Source organism: Strix uralensis, chromosome 1 (genome assembly GCF_047716275.1).
Source record: "Strix uralensis isolate ZFMK-TIS-50842 chromosome 1, bStrUra1, whole genome shotgun sequence".
NCBI classification, from domain to species: Eukaryota; Metazoa; Chordata; class Aves; order Strigiformes; family Strigidae; genus Strix; species Strix uralensis.
The window spans coordinates 122,373,235-122,390,658 of NC_133972.1; the positions used below are offsets into that span (position 1 = coordinate 122,373,235).

A 17,424-nucleotide genomic window follows, 5' to 3' on the forward strand; every position below is an offset into this window, starting at 1 on the left:
CAACTGAGTCCAAAACTTAGATACTTAAATAGTTATCACTTACGATCACAAAAAGACTTTCTAAATTAAAATGAAAACATACATTTCTGTTTCCAGCTGGAAGATATATATAGGTATTAATTACAGCAGAGTAATTTACCCTTCTTATGATGCTGTCCTTATCAGTCATTTCTTGCCTGTGTCTTGATGCTGCTTTTTTGCTTTCCTGACTTAGTTCAAAATACTGTTCTTCAAGGAGTGCTCGTGCCAACCGTTCTGACTCAGCCTTGGTTTCAGCTAAATCCAACTGGGTAGTGAGTGTTTCTCTGTAAAAAGGACATTAAGATTTTGTTCTCCTATGCAAAACATTTGAAGTTTTCAGGAAAACAAACCCAAATGATACCACTCAGCTAATTGTCGTTATCTTAGTTTAAGAAAAACAACATTTACAAAACCACACTCTGTACACTTGTATCTTTCAATGGACCACACAAGCTACAGCAGCAAGCTTACTACAATTCAATTAAAATATCAATCTTCCATGAAACACCAACCCTTAGGAAATCAAGTGTCAAATTGTCCTGCCTTTGAGGAATAAAAAATAAAATTAAATTGTATGTACAGTGTGGTCCATCAAAAGATACTTAACCCTATCAGTATTAGCTACCTCTTCACACAAGATCACTGCTCATGAAGATGTGTGTTCAAGACTGTTTGAACAATAAAGTTTCTGAAAACATACAGTGGTTCTGTCTACGCAACCTTTTGCGGAAAGACTTGCAAATTCTATCTACAGCTTGAGAGGCAGGGGGCATTAACTTAGGTGCAAATATCTCAATATATACACAACTTCTAATCAGTTCAGCATACAAGCCAAACTTCCTTGCTGTTGCTTGGAGTACAGGGAGAGCTCTTATGTATTTGCCTGCAAAGAAACCCACATAAAGCACAGTGGCCAGTCTAGCACCCACGAGTCAGATGTACCCAGGAACATGTGACACAGCCCACAGCATGCTGAGATAGAAGTGGCAATAAATTACTGTAGCACGGGCTCATGACAGATGCCCTTCCTGCACTGCAAAATAAAAATATTTATGCAATGAAATATGTATTACTATGGGGTCCACTGATTTGGTACACCTGTAGTGGATACAGGCCTCTACTGTAAAAAGGTAACTGTTGAAGTGTACTCAAGAGCTGTCACAATTCCTATAGTTGTATCCAGGTGAAAAAAACGTTTATGATGAACATGAAAGATTGTGGAGAGCAGTGAGGAAATACAGTAAGATGAATCCATAAAAATAAGGAAGAAAAGAGAAAAAGGAAAAAAACATAAGAGGAATAAAGGAAGTCTCTCCTACCTTGTCCCCCCCTTTTTTCAGGTTGGATCTTACTCCTGAACAACTTTGCATCGACAGGTATTTTCCTCCTACAGTGTATTTATTAGGACAGCGTCTTTTCTTTCTCCCTTTCTTAGCTCACTGAAATGCATCATGAACACTACACAACCTTCTCCCTCTAGATTGTTTTGCAGTGCTGATGCTCAAGTAGACCAAGAGACCCAGACTTTAGAAGAGAGAACCTCTGCTTCATGCATAAGGCTGCAATCTCCTTCAGAATATATATTAAATAAATTAATAAATAGGGAAAAATAAGCTTAAACGTCTATTTGCTATCTTAGAAAATAGTATATCACAGTTAACCATTGTTGGATTAATTGGTTTTGCTGTAATCAGAAGCTTACTAAACTTATAATTCAAAGTACTTTATCTTTTTCTCAAACTATTTTATTGGCTATAGAAATATACCAAGCAATTATCAAGATCATATAGTCAAATAAAAAAAGCTGTTACACAAGCAAGATGATTAGCACAAATTAGAATGCTTTTTCAAAATTTTGCATCTTCCTAAATTCTCAGAAGCCATCATTCTTCTTCCAGACATTACAAATAAGAGTCCAAAGCAAATACGAATAACCATATTTGGCTTTGTCAGTCAGCATAGGTAACATCCTATGTATTTGCCATCTTATAAGGGGTTATGGAACAACTGAGAGACCTGTCTTTTTTCTGAAGATACGAAACATTTTAAATCTGATTCAAAATCTTAATGAGTGAGACCATATGGAAAAACTTATATCTATTTGAGAAACACAGTGGACATACTTTTCATTTTGCAATTCCTGCATTTTTCTTTGAGTTTCTTTATTCTTTTCATCAATTTCTTCTTTCAGTTCCTTAACCTGAGTTTTGTAAAGTGTCTGTAAAAGAAAGCATAAAAAAAGAATTATTACTCAAATTCCATTGTGAAATTCTTAATTGGTTTGAATCTCTCAAACCCCAACACATGCCAGTACTCTCTTTAATGGAATTTCCTCCTTCCTGCCTGTCTGAGATGCTCCTTTCCAGTCTCCCTTGTGTAGGGAATAGATGCGACCAGGTTAGTTTTTGATTTTCTAATCTGGTTTCCTACATAGTTGTACAAACACACCTGCTGACAAAAGGGAAGGAAGGCACTGGGACACAGCTGAGCAGGTCTCTTGCTGACAACAGGACAAAACTCCATCCTCTTGTAGCATCACTGTCTCAAACATTAGTCAAAAAAGCCTAATACTGTCCTATAATTCCACCTGTTGTATTCTTTTTGTATCCATGTATCTTTTCTCTTAGACTGTAAGGTTTTTGGGTACAGACTGACTTTGTCTTAACTGATTCAAGAGGTCTGATTTATGTGAATTACTTCTGTTCTACTAACTATATTGTTATTAACACCACTAGTAATTCTGAAAGTTAAAATTTGATCTTCTAAAGTACTTTTGCTAAATATTCAGACTGAATGAGGAATGTCCTATTTGAACTACATGCTAGTGAAAAAAAAACTAAGAATAAAACAATACTCTGGATCTTCTTATTAGTAGTATGTTACAGAAATGCACAAAAATCTGTAACACATAATGAAAGTACAATCATATGCAGTTTAGTAAAACACAAACATTTTTATTGCCCCTCCAAGGAAGAACCGAATTTAAAAAGCACTTCCCAAAGTGAAATGAAACTGTCCATAGTCACAAATGTATGCAAAGTTCATAGAGCTGTTACAGAGCATCTCATGCTATTGTTTCTTTTCACAGAAATGAAACAGATTAAACTAAACCTATGCAGTAAACACTTTGGCTACCTGGAGTACTGAATAAGGCTCTTCAGGGACTCAGATACAGAGCAGGTATCTTTTTAGATGGATGAGGAATATGTGCAGAATGCTACTGGATCTACGGCTTTTAAATATACTTATGGTAGATCAATAGCATGAAATATATTCCAGTATGTATGGAGATTTTGAACTCTCTACAAAGTTTGCAATTATGTCAGAAAACTGTCTCTTTCCCAACCTCAAGATAGGAACTACTCTGATGAACAATTCAGGTAAGAGTTAGTCAATTTAATATATAAGATTTGTCAAATAACTACAAAGCAACACACTAGATAGACTATCTAACGTTCTCTAATTTTTTTGTTCACGGTTTGTATTTCAAGCAGGATTTTGTGAATTGCTGATTTATGCCAGGTTATTTACATTTAAAAAATTTTAATATGTCAAACTATTTGCTGTTCAATGATTTAATGTCAAAACATAGTATTCACAATTCTTCACAAGTCTTACCGAAAAATACTGCTCAGCCTCAAGCTGATCCTGAAGCTCACGCATTTGACCTTCATTTCCTCTGTACTGTCTTTAAAGAAATAAAAAAGGAAAACACATAAAAAGTCAACTACTAACAAATGACTGTTTCTAACCAGAATAGCATCCTACGAAGATCTCACATTTGCACACATATTATTTCACAAAGACTGACAGTTTGCTGTATCCTAAAATTCTGATTTGATTATACTCCTTATGCTATCCCGATGGTTGTTTCAGTAAGCAATTTATAAGACAATAAGTACTCTAAATGGAGAAATGTTAAGTCAGCTGAAGGAAGATATGATAGAAGCCTAATTAATGAAAAATGTCTTCAGTCAGCTTAAGAAATGTTAAGAAAAAGCATCAGGTAAAGAGGGGAAAAAAGCTGTTGACTCCCATGCAGTAAAACCGAAAGTCTCATATATATATATATATATGCGCCTTGACATAGAATGATGAGCCAAAACCAGTTCTGCATCATAGCTCATAACAAAAATATTCCAACACTGAAGGCTACATAAGAAATCATAACACGCAGCTAAAAATATTCTTTTAGTTTTGGAAAAAATGCCTATGCACCAGAGAGCTTTTCACTAATAGGAACAGGCAAAACAGTACACATATAATTAAGCAACTTTTTCCATTTTACTTCAGGTTTTTACTTACTTAGCAAGTTGAGCCAACTCAAATTCCAGTAATCTCTTTGCTTCCAACAACGTATTGATTTCCTGTTTCAGCTGCTTCTCAGAACCCTTCAAGTTATCTGCTTCAAAAGCTTGCGCCTTTAAGTCATTCTGTGCCATTATTCGCTTGTTCGTCTCTTGTTCTAGCTGAAGTGTTAGATTCCTTACCTAAGTGAGAAATATTTCAATTTAGGAGCATTTGTTGAATAACTAGTTGCATGTGGTTGAAAGTGTTTCACGTATGGATTATTTTACGTCAAACACTGTTACCTTGATGCTACACGTTGTATAATACATAAAAATAACCCTAAATCTCCAAACACTTCAGTGCAATAATCTTATAGAAAGCTGTTGCCCTTACAGAACGTACTGATATGACACTGCATGATGATAAAGCTTCCCCATACTTAGCTTATTTCAAAGTTCCAAATGTGTTTTATCTTAAAGGCAACAATGGAAGAAACGCAAATTGTCTGCTGAAAGGTCCTGCAAACCTCTCTGTGGATTTCAGATATTCTCACCCTAAAAAAAACTGCAGCCTACCAGCTATATTAAAAACTAATTTACACAAGTCGTGACCCCTAAGAAAGGTGTTATAACCTTCATTCCCAATGTCCTGCACCTAGTTTTAACACTGAGTATTCTAATTGCATTTCCTTGACCAAATGCTTTTCTGGAGAATGCAAACTCAGAACTGCAAACCATCCAAACCAATCAAGACTACACAGTCAAATTTACAAGCAAGTTTTTCCTTTAAAAATAGAAAAGGGAACACAAAAAATTGCATTATATTAATTGAGGGGTCAAATATGTAAGATATCCAAGAGCTAAGAAAGAAGCGGAAATTACCTAACACTATTTAAGCCAACAACTGTCTTGAGTTCTACTGAGAGATGTATTACGCAAGAAACTCAGTGTAAGTGAACTTAATTTTCTATTTCTCAGTGCAACTATAGTTTTTTATTTACAGAAAACTGTTAGTGGTGAATGTTTTACTTACTTCCTCTTCCAGTCTCTCCTTTTGCTCAAGAAGGTGTTCCAGTTTCTGCTGAGATTGCTTCAGGTCAAAGTCCAGCATGGAACACTGCTTTTCAGCTTGAACTATACGATTTTCTGCCTTTTCTCTTGCTGCCCTTTCTTCCTTCACTTTTTTTTCCATTTCTAAACAAGATTAAGGAAAACAACAAAAATGAATATGTAGCATCTGCAAGAACGCTTCTGTAAACACAGTCTTAAATATCCTAATATTCTTCAGACCCTTTTTTCAGCTATTTAAGCTCTTCTGCTGTTAAGATGGACTGATTACCGAGTAAAAAATTCCTAGCATTGTTACAAGAAACACTAAAAAAGAAATATAATTCCAATTTGCATTCAACGCACTGGAATATTATCGTGACAACTGAAAGATAAATAGTGAAAGAAATAAAAAATACAGTAATCATTATGAAATAAAGGCAAAGTTTCATTTCCATGAATGGATAGTAGAGCATAAGAAAAGAAATGCTATCATTCATGTTAGCTTTCTGAAAAGTTACAAACTACACATTTAGGTACCAATTATCTTCACGAAGAAAATTTGATGTATTTAAGATATCAAGACACATCTTTGATTCATGAATATATATCTATAAAAGAAACTTCATCACTTCAGACAAGCCTAATACAACACCGGTATTTTTAATGCAGTTACACAGGAATAAATGCTCCAAGACGTCTGTCTGAATAATGTATTCTTTCAATTCCATTTAGCATTAGCCAGAATGTCAAGATTCAATAGCATTTTAGAAGCCAAAGAAGGTTTTGAACTGCGAACGCAGTAAGATATTCAAAACATTAAAAAAGAATGCAATTTTTATGGTACAAGTACCACGTCAGAGAAAGTAACTTAAAATGTGTAGTTTTCAAGTTTTAAGATTTTGATGTGCATTTATACAAGGGATTAAGCACTTGTACAAGAGTACTACATTATAAGATATTGTGTTTTAAGATATGATGATCAAAATATCTTTTATTATGTATTTACCTGAAACTTGCATGAAACACTTACCACACATTGCAACTGATCTTGCCTCCTCTATTGACTGATGTTTGTCAGTTAATCGAGCTTTAGTCACTTTGTGTTCATTTACTTCCTGTTCTAACCGGTCTTGTAATGATTTGAGTTTGTAGTTCAAATCTATCTCCAAATTATTCTTTTCCTAGAGATAAGGAAAAAAGTTACCAGATTTCTATAATATTTCTATAACATCTGAGGGAGTCATGGTTCCTTTCTTCCCTTTTTTAGTGTTAACTTTTTGTTAAAAAGAAATAATCAATGTTATTTTCCATGCTTAATAAAGAATGGTAACAGACAAAAACTGTACTCAGTGCTCTGGAGAAAACTTCATTAACCTTTTTCAGTAGTTTATAAATTTGTAAGGTAAATAGAACCTTCTCAGCTTGAATGATTAGTAGTCACCTAAATTGGAAACATACAACTAATCCACCACCAACACTAGAGCACAGAGGAATCTGAACTATTGTTACCTGGATGCAATTCTGTTATTTCACTGCTGGGATGAAACAAGCACTGGAGATGAGCTTTGAGAGACAGGGACTTGCCTTTGGATTGCTGCTTCACATAACACCAAGTGAGAACGGTAACTGCTTGCACCTTCCCTCACAGATAGTCATATCTCTCTGGTTTATTTGGATAGACCACACAGCACAGCAAGTCTTTACCTGGCCTCAAAACAGAATTAACTATGTAGCCTATCTGGAAAAAGCATGCAGGATTTCCTTTTACTCTACTTGTTTCTCCATCTTGGGGCAGGATTAGAGATGTTAGGAGAACATGCTGCTACCATTCTTTAGGAAGGAAGGAAGAAAAAAATTGAAACGGTTCAGCTCCAAAATTGATCAAAAGGTCTGGCATTCATCCAGTCAAATTAAATCCAGTAAAAACAAATTTAAATTTCAGGGTTTTAAAAAGTTCAATTCATAGATTTTCAGGAGGCAAGTCTCTGCAGTGAGTTAGACAGGCAGAACAAAAATTACTTGCTACTGGCAGAAGGGTTGGATCCTTGAATTAGTGATAGTGAGTGACAAACGTGAATTTTACATCCAAAGCTACAAGTAAGAACTACCTGAGGACTCTGAGACCTACCATCCTGATAAGATTGTAAGTTAGCACTATTTAGTTAATCATTTTGACAGAAGACTGATTTAGGGCAAGAACACAGGATTTAGCAACGTAAATAAATACTGTTTGAAAATAGTCAAGAGCTGACAAAGAACATTAGCCTCAACATCATTTTACCATACCTTTTCTGAATGATTAAGCATATCCTGTGCTTGTTTTCTTTCTGCTTCCACTCTTTCGAGATTGTTTTTAACGTTTTTTACTTCTTCTTGTAAAGTTGTAATCCGAACTGCCATAAGAAATTAAATACCCTTCAATATTAGTTACTCAATTTAAATCAATAAGCTTTTCAACCTTTACACTGATTTCTGGGCCCCTAAAATATTTACACCTTCAAATTTTTCAGATACGCAAAGGTTGTACATTGTAAAGGAAACTAATTTTTAGCCACTCTTTATGCATGCTATTAGTATCAATTCACAAAAAACAATCACATGCAAAACTTGCTACCTGCCTTCCATCACTCCCAATATCTAATATGCTAAATTTCTTCCACTAATCCAAGTTCTGCTGTGCTATGCAACAAGCACCTTTTCTGATGTTAACTACACTAGTATGTAGATAAGGCATATTACACAGAAAGTCAGTCTCAAATGGATCTACAAGTACTAATACAATATGTATTCACCTAACTATGACTCTAGTGCTCTGCCATGGATAAAGAACTATTCCCTGTCCCCCACAGCATCTACCACAACACCCTGTGTGGCACTGGAAGGTTACACTAAATAGTAAGTAGAATCACAGAATGGTTTGGGTTGGAAGGCACTTTAAAGACCATCTAGTTCCAACCCCCCTGCCACAGGCAGGCACACTTTCCACTAGACCAGGTTGCTCAAAGCCCCGTCCAACCTGGCCTTGAATACTGCCAGGGAGGGGGCATCCACAGCTTCTCTGGGCAACCTGTTCCAGTGTCTCACCACCCTCGAAAATTTCTTTCTTTTATCTTATACAAATTTACTGTCTTTCAGTTAAAACCATTGTCCCTTGTCCTGTCACTACAGGCCCTGGTAAAAAGTCTGTCTTTCTGATAAGCCCTCTTTTAGTACCGGAAGGCCACAATAAGGTATCCCCTAAAGCCATAGTAGTGCCTGTGTGTATATATATGCACATGTCAAAGTAGTAGTGTATATTTCTAGACTGTGGAATTTGCATTAGCTCCTTTAAAATAAATACATTAAAAAAATCTTTGATTACTCTGTATTACACTTAATACCTTAAATACAGTATACAAAAATATACCTATCAATTCAAATACAGCTGTCTACAGTACAGCCTGCTTCACTTAATTATGAACTAAAGAGACATCCTGGCAATATGTAAAACTATGAGATAGATGAAGATAAACTCTTCCTAAATCTTATGCTCTTCTCATTCATTTTAAAGGTGCTTCTAAAAACAGCTGTATGAGCTGTATGAGTTGTGGTGAACGGAGTTAAATCCAGTTGGCGGCCGGTCACGAGTGGTGTCCCCCAGGGCTCGGTTTTGGGGCCACTCCTGTTTAACATCTCTATTGATGACCTAGACAAGGGGATCAAGTGCACCCTCAGTAAGTTTGTAGATGACACCAGGTTAGGTGGGAGTGTTGACCTGCTCAAGGGTAGGGAGGCTCTGCAGAGAGATCTGGACAGGCTGGAGCGATGGGCTAAGGCCAACTGTAGGAGTTTCAATAAGGCCAAATGCCGGGTTCTGCACTTGGGCCACAACAACCCCCAGCAGCGCTACAGGCTTGGGGAGGAGTGGCTGGAGAGCTGCCAGTCAGAGAGGGACCTGGGGGTGTTGATTGACAGCTGGCTGAACATGAGCCAGCAGTGTGCCCAGGTGGCCAAGAAGGCCAATGGAATCCTGGCCTGTATCAGAAATAGCGTGGCCAGCAGGGACAGGGAAGTGATCTTACCCCTGTACTCGGCACTGGTGAGGCCGCACCTCGATTACTGTGTTCAGTTTTGGGCCCCTCACTACAGAAAGGACATTGAATTACTCGAGCATGTCCAAAGAGGGGCAACGAAGCTGGTGAAGGGTCTGGAGCACATGTCGTACGAGGAGCGGCTGAGGGAACTGGGGTTGTTTAGTCTGGAGAAGAGGAGGCTGAGGGGAGACCTCATCGCCCTCTACAGCTACCTGAAAGGAGGTTGCAGAGAGCTGGGGATGAGTCTCTTTAACCAAGTAATAAATGACAGGACAAGAGGTAATGGCCTCAAGCTGCACCAGGAAAGGTTTAAACTAGATATTAGGCAGTATTTCTTTACAGAACGGGTTGTTGGGCATTGGAATGGGCTGCCCAGGGCAGTGGTGGAGTCCCCATCCCTGGAGGTGTTTAAGAGTAGGGTCAACATAGCGCTGAGGAATATGGTGTAGTTGGGAACTGTCAGTGTTAGGTCAATGGTTGGACTAGATGATCTTCAAGGTCTTTTCCAACCTAGATGATGCTGTGATTCTATTTGAATTACATAAAACTACTTGGGTATATACCAGCAAAGCACCTTAACCCTACACCCTCCAGAAAAAGAACCTTTTCCTGTAGGCTGCAGAGTTGGATGTGGTCAAAAACACATTTTGAAGTGCACAGACAGTCTTCTCATGCCATTTGTACATCCTGCTTGCAGCCTGAATCAAACTACATTCAGTCATTTCAGAGGAACTTTGAAGCACAGTAAATAGGCAACTTGATTCTTGATAGTTCTTTCTTTGTGCTAGCAAAGTTTACCTTAAACCAAAACCACCCAAAAGTCCTCAAGAAAAGATTGTGCCTCATGGAAAATGATTTTCAGTACTACAGACAGATGGTTTAAAATGAGAAATTAAAAGGCCAGATCCATTAGCATAGGCAGAGTCATGAACTAATGTATCTGAATAGTTTCTAGTATGAAGAATCAGGAGTACAAATGGCAAAAAGCTCCAAGCATCCTGAGAAAAAGGATTCCACATCCCTTACTATGCTCTTCATCCTGCTTATAAAGTAACATAGAAGCATCATAAAGAAAACAAATGCAATTTAACAACAAAATGGTTTTCTTCACCAATGGAAGTAGTGCAGGGTACATCAACTTAGCTACTGAACCAAGGCAGCAAGACAGAGTGTTGTGTCTTCTCTAGCACTGTATCAGTTTTTCATATTTTTTAGCAGGGCAGCCACTATAATCAGTGTTTCCCACCCTTTGATTTTGATACTCTCCCTCCCAAGAGCTGCTCAGACATAGTCAGGAAGGAAGATTCAAATCTTCAGAAATTGTTCAATTAAGTCACACTCATTTTGCAGGTTGGCTTCCTCCCTTTATGTAATTGTACTTTATTTAATAAAGTAGGGTTATCACAAGTTTTCTGGTAAAGTATAAATGCAGAAGAATTACCCTGTAGTTCTCCAATCATTTCAGATCCATGACTTCTGTCCCTTCGTTCCGACTCCAAAGCTGCTTGCAGTTGGTAATAATCTTTCTCCACCTGCAGTTTTGTGCTTTCTAGAACTCTACACCTTTCTTGCAGTTCTCTATTCAGTGATTCTACCTGACTTAATGACTTGCTCATTTCTGTGTTACCCTTTCTCAGTCTTGCTGCTGTATCCGATTCTGTCCTCAGCAAATCATTTGCTTCTTCTAGCTGTTAAAATAAAACAGACAAGATTCTAAAATATAAAAATTATTGGGACCAGTTTTGTTATATCTGAATGCTTGATACTGCTTCTCAAATCTAAGAAATAAGAAAGACAATGAACAGAAGCAACATACTTGTTTTTGTAATTGTGTTATCTTCTCATTTGTAATTTGTGAATGCTGGCTGATTTTTTTCAAGTCTTCCATCTGATCTTTTAGCGTGGACACTAAAGAGAAATTACACTATTAATACATCAGATTAAAAAATCCTTAGATTTTGAGGTTTGGTTTTAGCTTTGGTTTGTTTGGGGCTCTTTTGGTTATTAGTTTCTTATGGGGTTTTTTTTGGTTTTGGTTGTTGTTTTTGTTTGTTTTACACACACAGAGTCAAGCAAATCCTTGGTATATAATAGGTCTTTTGTTGAATTTCTCTTCTTACATACATTTTTAGGTCAAATTCTGTGCTTGCAGAACAACAATTCACACTGTAGAGAACATAAGACAATAATAAGACAAAAATATTGTGTTCAAATAAAAATTAATTCAAAACTTGTGCCCATTATTTGAAATGATCCCTTTAAAGTTGCATAGCACTTAAGGCACTAAGGTAGTAAATTATTCCCCAAAGCACCTCATATACCTCATCAGTGTCAATGTTTGAACAACACGGCATACCTTCATTTTCTACATTCCGTCTTTTTTCATTCTCTTGTTCAATTTTTCTTTGGTAGTCATTTATCTTATGTTGTAATACCATCTTTTCCTTCTCAATCTGAGACACTGTTGATTCCAAGTTCTTTCTTTGATTTCCCTAAAATTAAAAGCATTGGTATTTTCTATTTATTTTTTAAGGAATGATCCCTCAACCAGTATCTCTGCAACTAATTAATCAAGGAAATGGATGCATCATTTCCCATGAATGAGTTTCTGGGTTCCTTGAAAAGGTTTTCGAAAAGATGCCTTTTTTTAAGTTATACATGACAAATTTGTGAAATTACTAGAAAAGTCATCATTAACATGATTATATGTAAGGAACTATTAAAATTATTATTAAGAGACAACATAAGGACTCAACAGAAAATCATCTGTACATGAATTTTTAGTGTAACTGATTTTGAGAAACTCCAGAGAAATTGAGATGAGTGAGAGTAGGCAAAACATTTAGCAGAAGAAACAGAATTCAGCATGGCTCGCAGGAGGAAGAAGTTTTTAAAAATGTGTACAAATAAAAATGTATCTCCCAGTGCTACATATTAAAATGTGATGGTTTGGTCTCAAATTTAAATTCAGAATGATTTTTTTAGTCACAGAAGAAATACCTTAAATCATGAAAGTACTATCCACATTCTTTACCCAACTAAGAAGGCTTCAGTGAGGAAATAAATTACCTCTTCATCCAGTTCTTTCATTATCTTGTCTAGCTTTATGTTCGAAGATCTAAAAATAAAACAAACTCATTTAAGTAATATTTGAGGAGAATACATTACACATAGTGTTTTCTAGTGAAATAATTTGGGACTGTTACTAAAGTGAATATTTATAGTTTAGCTAACACTATTTTGTAATAAACACCTGAAATTGAAGAAAACAATCAATCATTGGAAATAATTTGTAAAATACATTAAGTATTTATCAACTTCGCTGCAGATTATATATGCAAAACTTTAGGTGCCATATTTTCTCCCTTAATCTGCAAATGTAAAGACAGTGTATGTACACAACAGGTTACCCTTAAAATTAGAATACCCTGGCAAACTGCTAAACTTCCTCTAGTTGTGAACTTTCTAAGTATCTAAAATGGTTCATTAATTCAACAGCAGACAGCTCCCTACTATAGAAAAACATATTTGAACAATATTATTTGAAAGTCTCACGTTGAAGCAATATATTAGAATGTAGTACTATAGAGAATGTGAGTTTAAGTGCATAGTAAAACCTCAGTTAACTGGCAGTAACATTGACACATCCATTGCATTTTTGTAGCTAGCTATCCCTCTTCAGAGAGATAACAAAAAGGACCCAGACAATGTTACCTGGCAGGTACAATAAGAAGCATTTACAGCAATATATTCTATCTACTAACTCTGCAATAGATGTTATGGCATATCAGAGGACACCCTGTTGTGCTCCGACAACTTCAGTAGTACTGCAGGAAGAATATTATCTTTCAAGCAATGTATGTCCTGCTTGTGGAAAGTTATCAGAATATGTGAACAGTGAGACTGTATTTAAGGGACAGTGTCACAGTCTAAATTCCCACCAGACCATTTTGGCTACCAGTTCCCACATAAGTAGCTTGTACAGCTACACACTATGGTCCTAATTCACAAGCCTAAATTTCTCCTAGATCCTATACCAAGTGTGGACTCCTGGCTTTATTTAAGCCTTCAGGAAAAGACTTCAAACAAAGCTAACTGAAGGGGAATTTAGTTTGCATGAATCTGAGTAGAAATTTTTGATTATCAGAAAAGAAGAATCCCAACTCTTTGTTCAGAAGCGTAGCTGCAAGAAAGAGGTAAATTCTCACATAGCTGCTACTTCAACATGGTAGAAACAAAACTTTAGAAAGCAAGTAGTTGTTCTTATGCATCAGTCACTGGAAAAAAGGAATGTGGTTTTCCAACAACTACCATGTATTTAGAAACCAGACAGTTAATTTTTATAATCCAATATATGCTGTATATACAGTATTTAATGTTTTTTAAAACTATCAGCATGACCATGGTGTACCTCAGTCCAATAAAACATCTGAATTCAGAGATATCAGGTAAACTCAAACATTCAAGTGTTCAGAAAGAATGTGTGTTACATGGGTGCCAATGAAATCAAAACATTTTCTTCACACTATATTCAAGAAAACTATTTAAATATTTTTTAGAATGACTTAAACCTGTGCCTGGAACTCCCTTGGAGAACTACAGTACTATTCTTCATGTTATTCTGGTAATCCCTAAGCAGTAATACAGAACTGAAGTGTTAGATGTATTTAAATTATGTAAACAATTAAAGTTCAAAGTCTCACCTGCACTTTTGCTCCATTTCATCTTTCAACTGCATTTCATTATGTAGTTGTTCTTCCAACTCATAGATCATCTTCTGCATATTTTCCAGCTTTAAATATGTATTTGTACATGAAAGAACACGCATTAAATTTAAAAACTTCAAAAAAGTATTTCAGAATATTCAGTGCTGCTTATGTTGCATCACAGCTTAATTACATCTAAAAACTAGATTTTTAGCTTATTTAAATGCAATTCCCCCCCCCAATCTAAACAAGTTAATTACAAGAAACAACTTTAATATTACGCAGTTTTGTCATTTGTAGGCACAAAAAATTTTAGGGTTCTGAATAGTTCCATCAAAATTCACAGGGCTAAGCTAAGTCAAATCCTCGTTCTTTTAGGTATCTTTAGAATCAGACTAAAGATATCACTGCAAAGATATAAGAAATCATTTTACTTAGTCTCAAAATTTATTTTTTCTAGCATGACCCACCACATGTCTTTTGCAACACACCTTCGAGCTCTCAAGTTCAGGAAGCAAAACCAGGCCTGTCAGTTATTAGCAATGGGGCAAGGATGCTCCTAACATCTATTTAGTCAGAGATCATTTTTACAGCTAGCACTGTACTAAGGTTTGAAAACAGTAACAAACTTCAGATGTTACTACAGAACATGACTGTATAGCATGTACTGTTTGCCAGCAAAATAAATACAGAAATTCATTCTTTTCATGATATCTACCTCTACTGGATCTCTGAGCATAATAATCCCACTCCAACTTCAGCAAAATCCTTATTAACAACAAGATGGTGTCAGCTTCGAGGAAGCTCATTAAGTCAACCCCGTGCTGATTCACTCTTAAATCTTTTTGCTGATCTTGTCAATATTTCTGCCTTATTTAGCTTTCCCACATTTCCCTGAACACTCAATACTGCATAGAGAAGAATTACAGTCCTAACCTAGACTCTCTTTAAAGCCACATATTCAAGTGGTTCTGACCCTTTGTTTTCTTGTTCCTTGTTTTAACATCAAAATCTGACAATTGCCTGACTCCTCGGGCACAATCATCCCAGAAAGAGCAGCAACAAAACAGTTCCTCCTACATCTGACTCTTCCTCTTTTCCTTTCCCTATAAAATATGCTTAGAGAAACTAGCATTACTCACTAAGATCATGAAGAGGAGACAAATTACACTTGTCTCCATTCTTTGAGAGCAACAGTAAGTGTTCTCGACAAGGACTGCCCTCTATACAGTCCTAAACGAAGATTTCAGTTTGGAGACAAATTATAGCATGCCTTATCCATATTAAATGAGGAAGCTATAGGCAAGATTATTTTTGCCTACTTCCAGGCAGGCATTTTTCTTACTTTCTACTTACAATCTGTTCTCCTTCCCATTGAGTTAGAAATAAAGTATGGAGCACTCAGGTGCTCTCAAGAACTGGAGATCCTTTCTCATTTTCTCCTTTTTCTTTCTTCCATTTTCTTAAGCTGCTCTGAAGTTTTCAGAGGAAGAGGACACTGGGGACTAACCAGAAGCTATGTATATTATATATTCACCCCTCTGTTCTATACATTTACCACTATCTATCACAAGCCTTGAGAGAGCAAGAAAATACTGGAAGAAATAGAATTCTCAGCACTTCGAACAGTTCTGGAAAACCGATTACTGGTGTGACATACAACATAACACGATGTGGACGAGACAAGGGGTGTAGACAAAAACCACAGAGATGGCCTCTAAATCTAAACTTTGAGGAAGAATGAAGGAGGACCAGTACACAACACATTTATCTCCTTGGTATGAACTACCAAGAAATAAAGAATGAAGTAAGACTATTTAAAGGCTAGCTCTCACTTTAGTAAAAAGGGACCACAGCTAACGCACAAAAATAAAGGGTAAAGAAGTTTCACTATAATTGCTCTTCCATTTCTTGGTTATTCATTTTATAGCCCTTCCAGACAGGCTGCATAGAGGAACTAAATGGGATAGATAAGGAACAGGTCCAAAAAGACATCTGGCAAATGACCCGTTTCTGTACTGACTCCTACTAGGTTGGACCTCTGTCGTCTCTTCTTTCTGTCTCTGGATGTTTTTATAGTGGTGTACCCCAAGGGGCCTATCTAAGCTTGCTGAGCAGTCTAATTACATTAGTATGAGACAACAGGCTTCCAGAGAAATTTTGCACAATCTGATAGACTAAATAATACCTTAAGAAAATCCTGAGTTACAATTAACTCAGTATAAAAGCATTTCTTCATGTTTTGGTTTTTTCTCAGTTTCCATTTTGAGTAGGAGGTGGGGGAGGAAAGGACTATGGAAAAGTCTGCCTACAGCAGAGAAGCCAAGAAAACTCCCTCTGGACCTGCCATACTTTTTTTTTTTATCACCACAACATAGTGTGTCTGGTTCTGCACCCTGAACCATCAAGAAAACCGAAGACCCAGTGCAAAAGAATCTGTTCATCTCCTCTTTCTTAATATCTGAACTGTTTACCAGTGGTTATGGTAGCAGTAAACCAAAGTAAATAATCAAATCTTCAAAGAGGTTTGAAATTCAGTGAAAGGACACTAAATTCCATTTTTGTCCGACTCCATAGACTAATTCTGTGAAGTTTTACACACTTGCAAAACACAATTAATTTCTTGGAAATTTCTGGCACTCAAGTCCCTCCCAGAAGACACTCAATACTGTGCCAAAACACAGACAGACCAGGTAACATCCTGTGTTATACTTCCAGAACTAATTCATTTGCTAACCATGTGTCAACATTACCGTTTTCATTGCAGCATGTAATGAAAGAAAAACAGCTGAGAAAGAACTGTGGGGTAAAAACACCTTGTAGTAAAGACTTAACATTTTTTTAAACCTCTCTATATCACTCATACCTTTCCAGAGCTTCACCTCCCAAAACTGTTAAAAATCACAAGACATTCAAATACACCTGACAATTACAGACAGGACTCTTGAGGGTTAACTACATGCATGTGCCTGTATCCCACTAATTATGCCAAGTCCATTCAGTAACTCTCTTCAAAGTCAACCAAAGGCCAGCACACAGCTTTAAGTACCAGCAATTATTTGGAAGTCTGTCTCTGATTTTAATTTTACCATATCAACAGCCAAATGCTTGTGAGGAAAACAAAATTTATGGAATGCATCAACATACATAAAGAAAACAAGACACTTCAATGCTTATAAATTCAGTTAGCTCAGTAAAGTACCTAGTCAGTTCCCCTGCCCTTTACAAATTTTCTCTGGGTAATACCATGTACTATCAAAACCTTTCTATTGCAAGTTTAAGAGA

At 36.4% G+C, this 17,424-nt stretch overlaps 1 protein-coding gene across 2 annotated transcripts in view; it reads right to left on the minus strand.

Annotated features, from left to right (window-relative positions):
* The window catches only part of ROCK1 (Rho associated coiled-coil containing protein kinase 1), a 94,681-nt gene that overhangs the window by 28,342 nt on the left and 48,915 nt on the right, over positions 1 to 17,424 (minus strand). For both annotated transcript variants that reach the window (XR_012630254.1, XM_074879199.1), the window contains exons 12-23: positions 14,137 to 14,225; positions 12,503 to 12,551; positions 11,790 to 11,925; positions 11,250 to 11,341; positions 10,875 to 11,121; positions 7,647 to 7,753; positions 6,391 to 6,541; positions 5,344 to 5,504; positions 4,327 to 4,511; positions 3,640 to 3,709; positions 2,145 to 2,239; positions 140 to 305 (exon numbers count right to left, since the gene is read on the minus strand). Coding sequence is in view for 1 of the 2 variants with exons in the window: in XM_074879199.1 (XP_074735300.1) it covers positions 140 to 305; positions 2,145 to 2,239; positions 3,640 to 3,709; positions 4,327 to 4,511; positions 5,344 to 5,504; positions 6,391 to 6,541; positions 7,647 to 7,753; positions 10,875 to 11,121; positions 11,250 to 11,341; positions 11,790 to 11,925; positions 12,503 to 12,551; positions 14,137 to 14,225 (1,548 nt within the window). In the remaining variant the exon portion in view is untranslated. The remainder of the gene's footprint in view (positions 1 to 139; positions 306 to 2,144; positions 2,240 to 3,639; positions 3,710 to 4,326; positions 4,512 to 5,343; positions 5,505 to 6,390; positions 6,542 to 7,646; positions 7,754 to 10,874; positions 11,122 to 11,249; positions 11,342 to 11,789; positions 11,926 to 12,502; positions 12,552 to 14,136; positions 14,226 to 17,424) is intronic.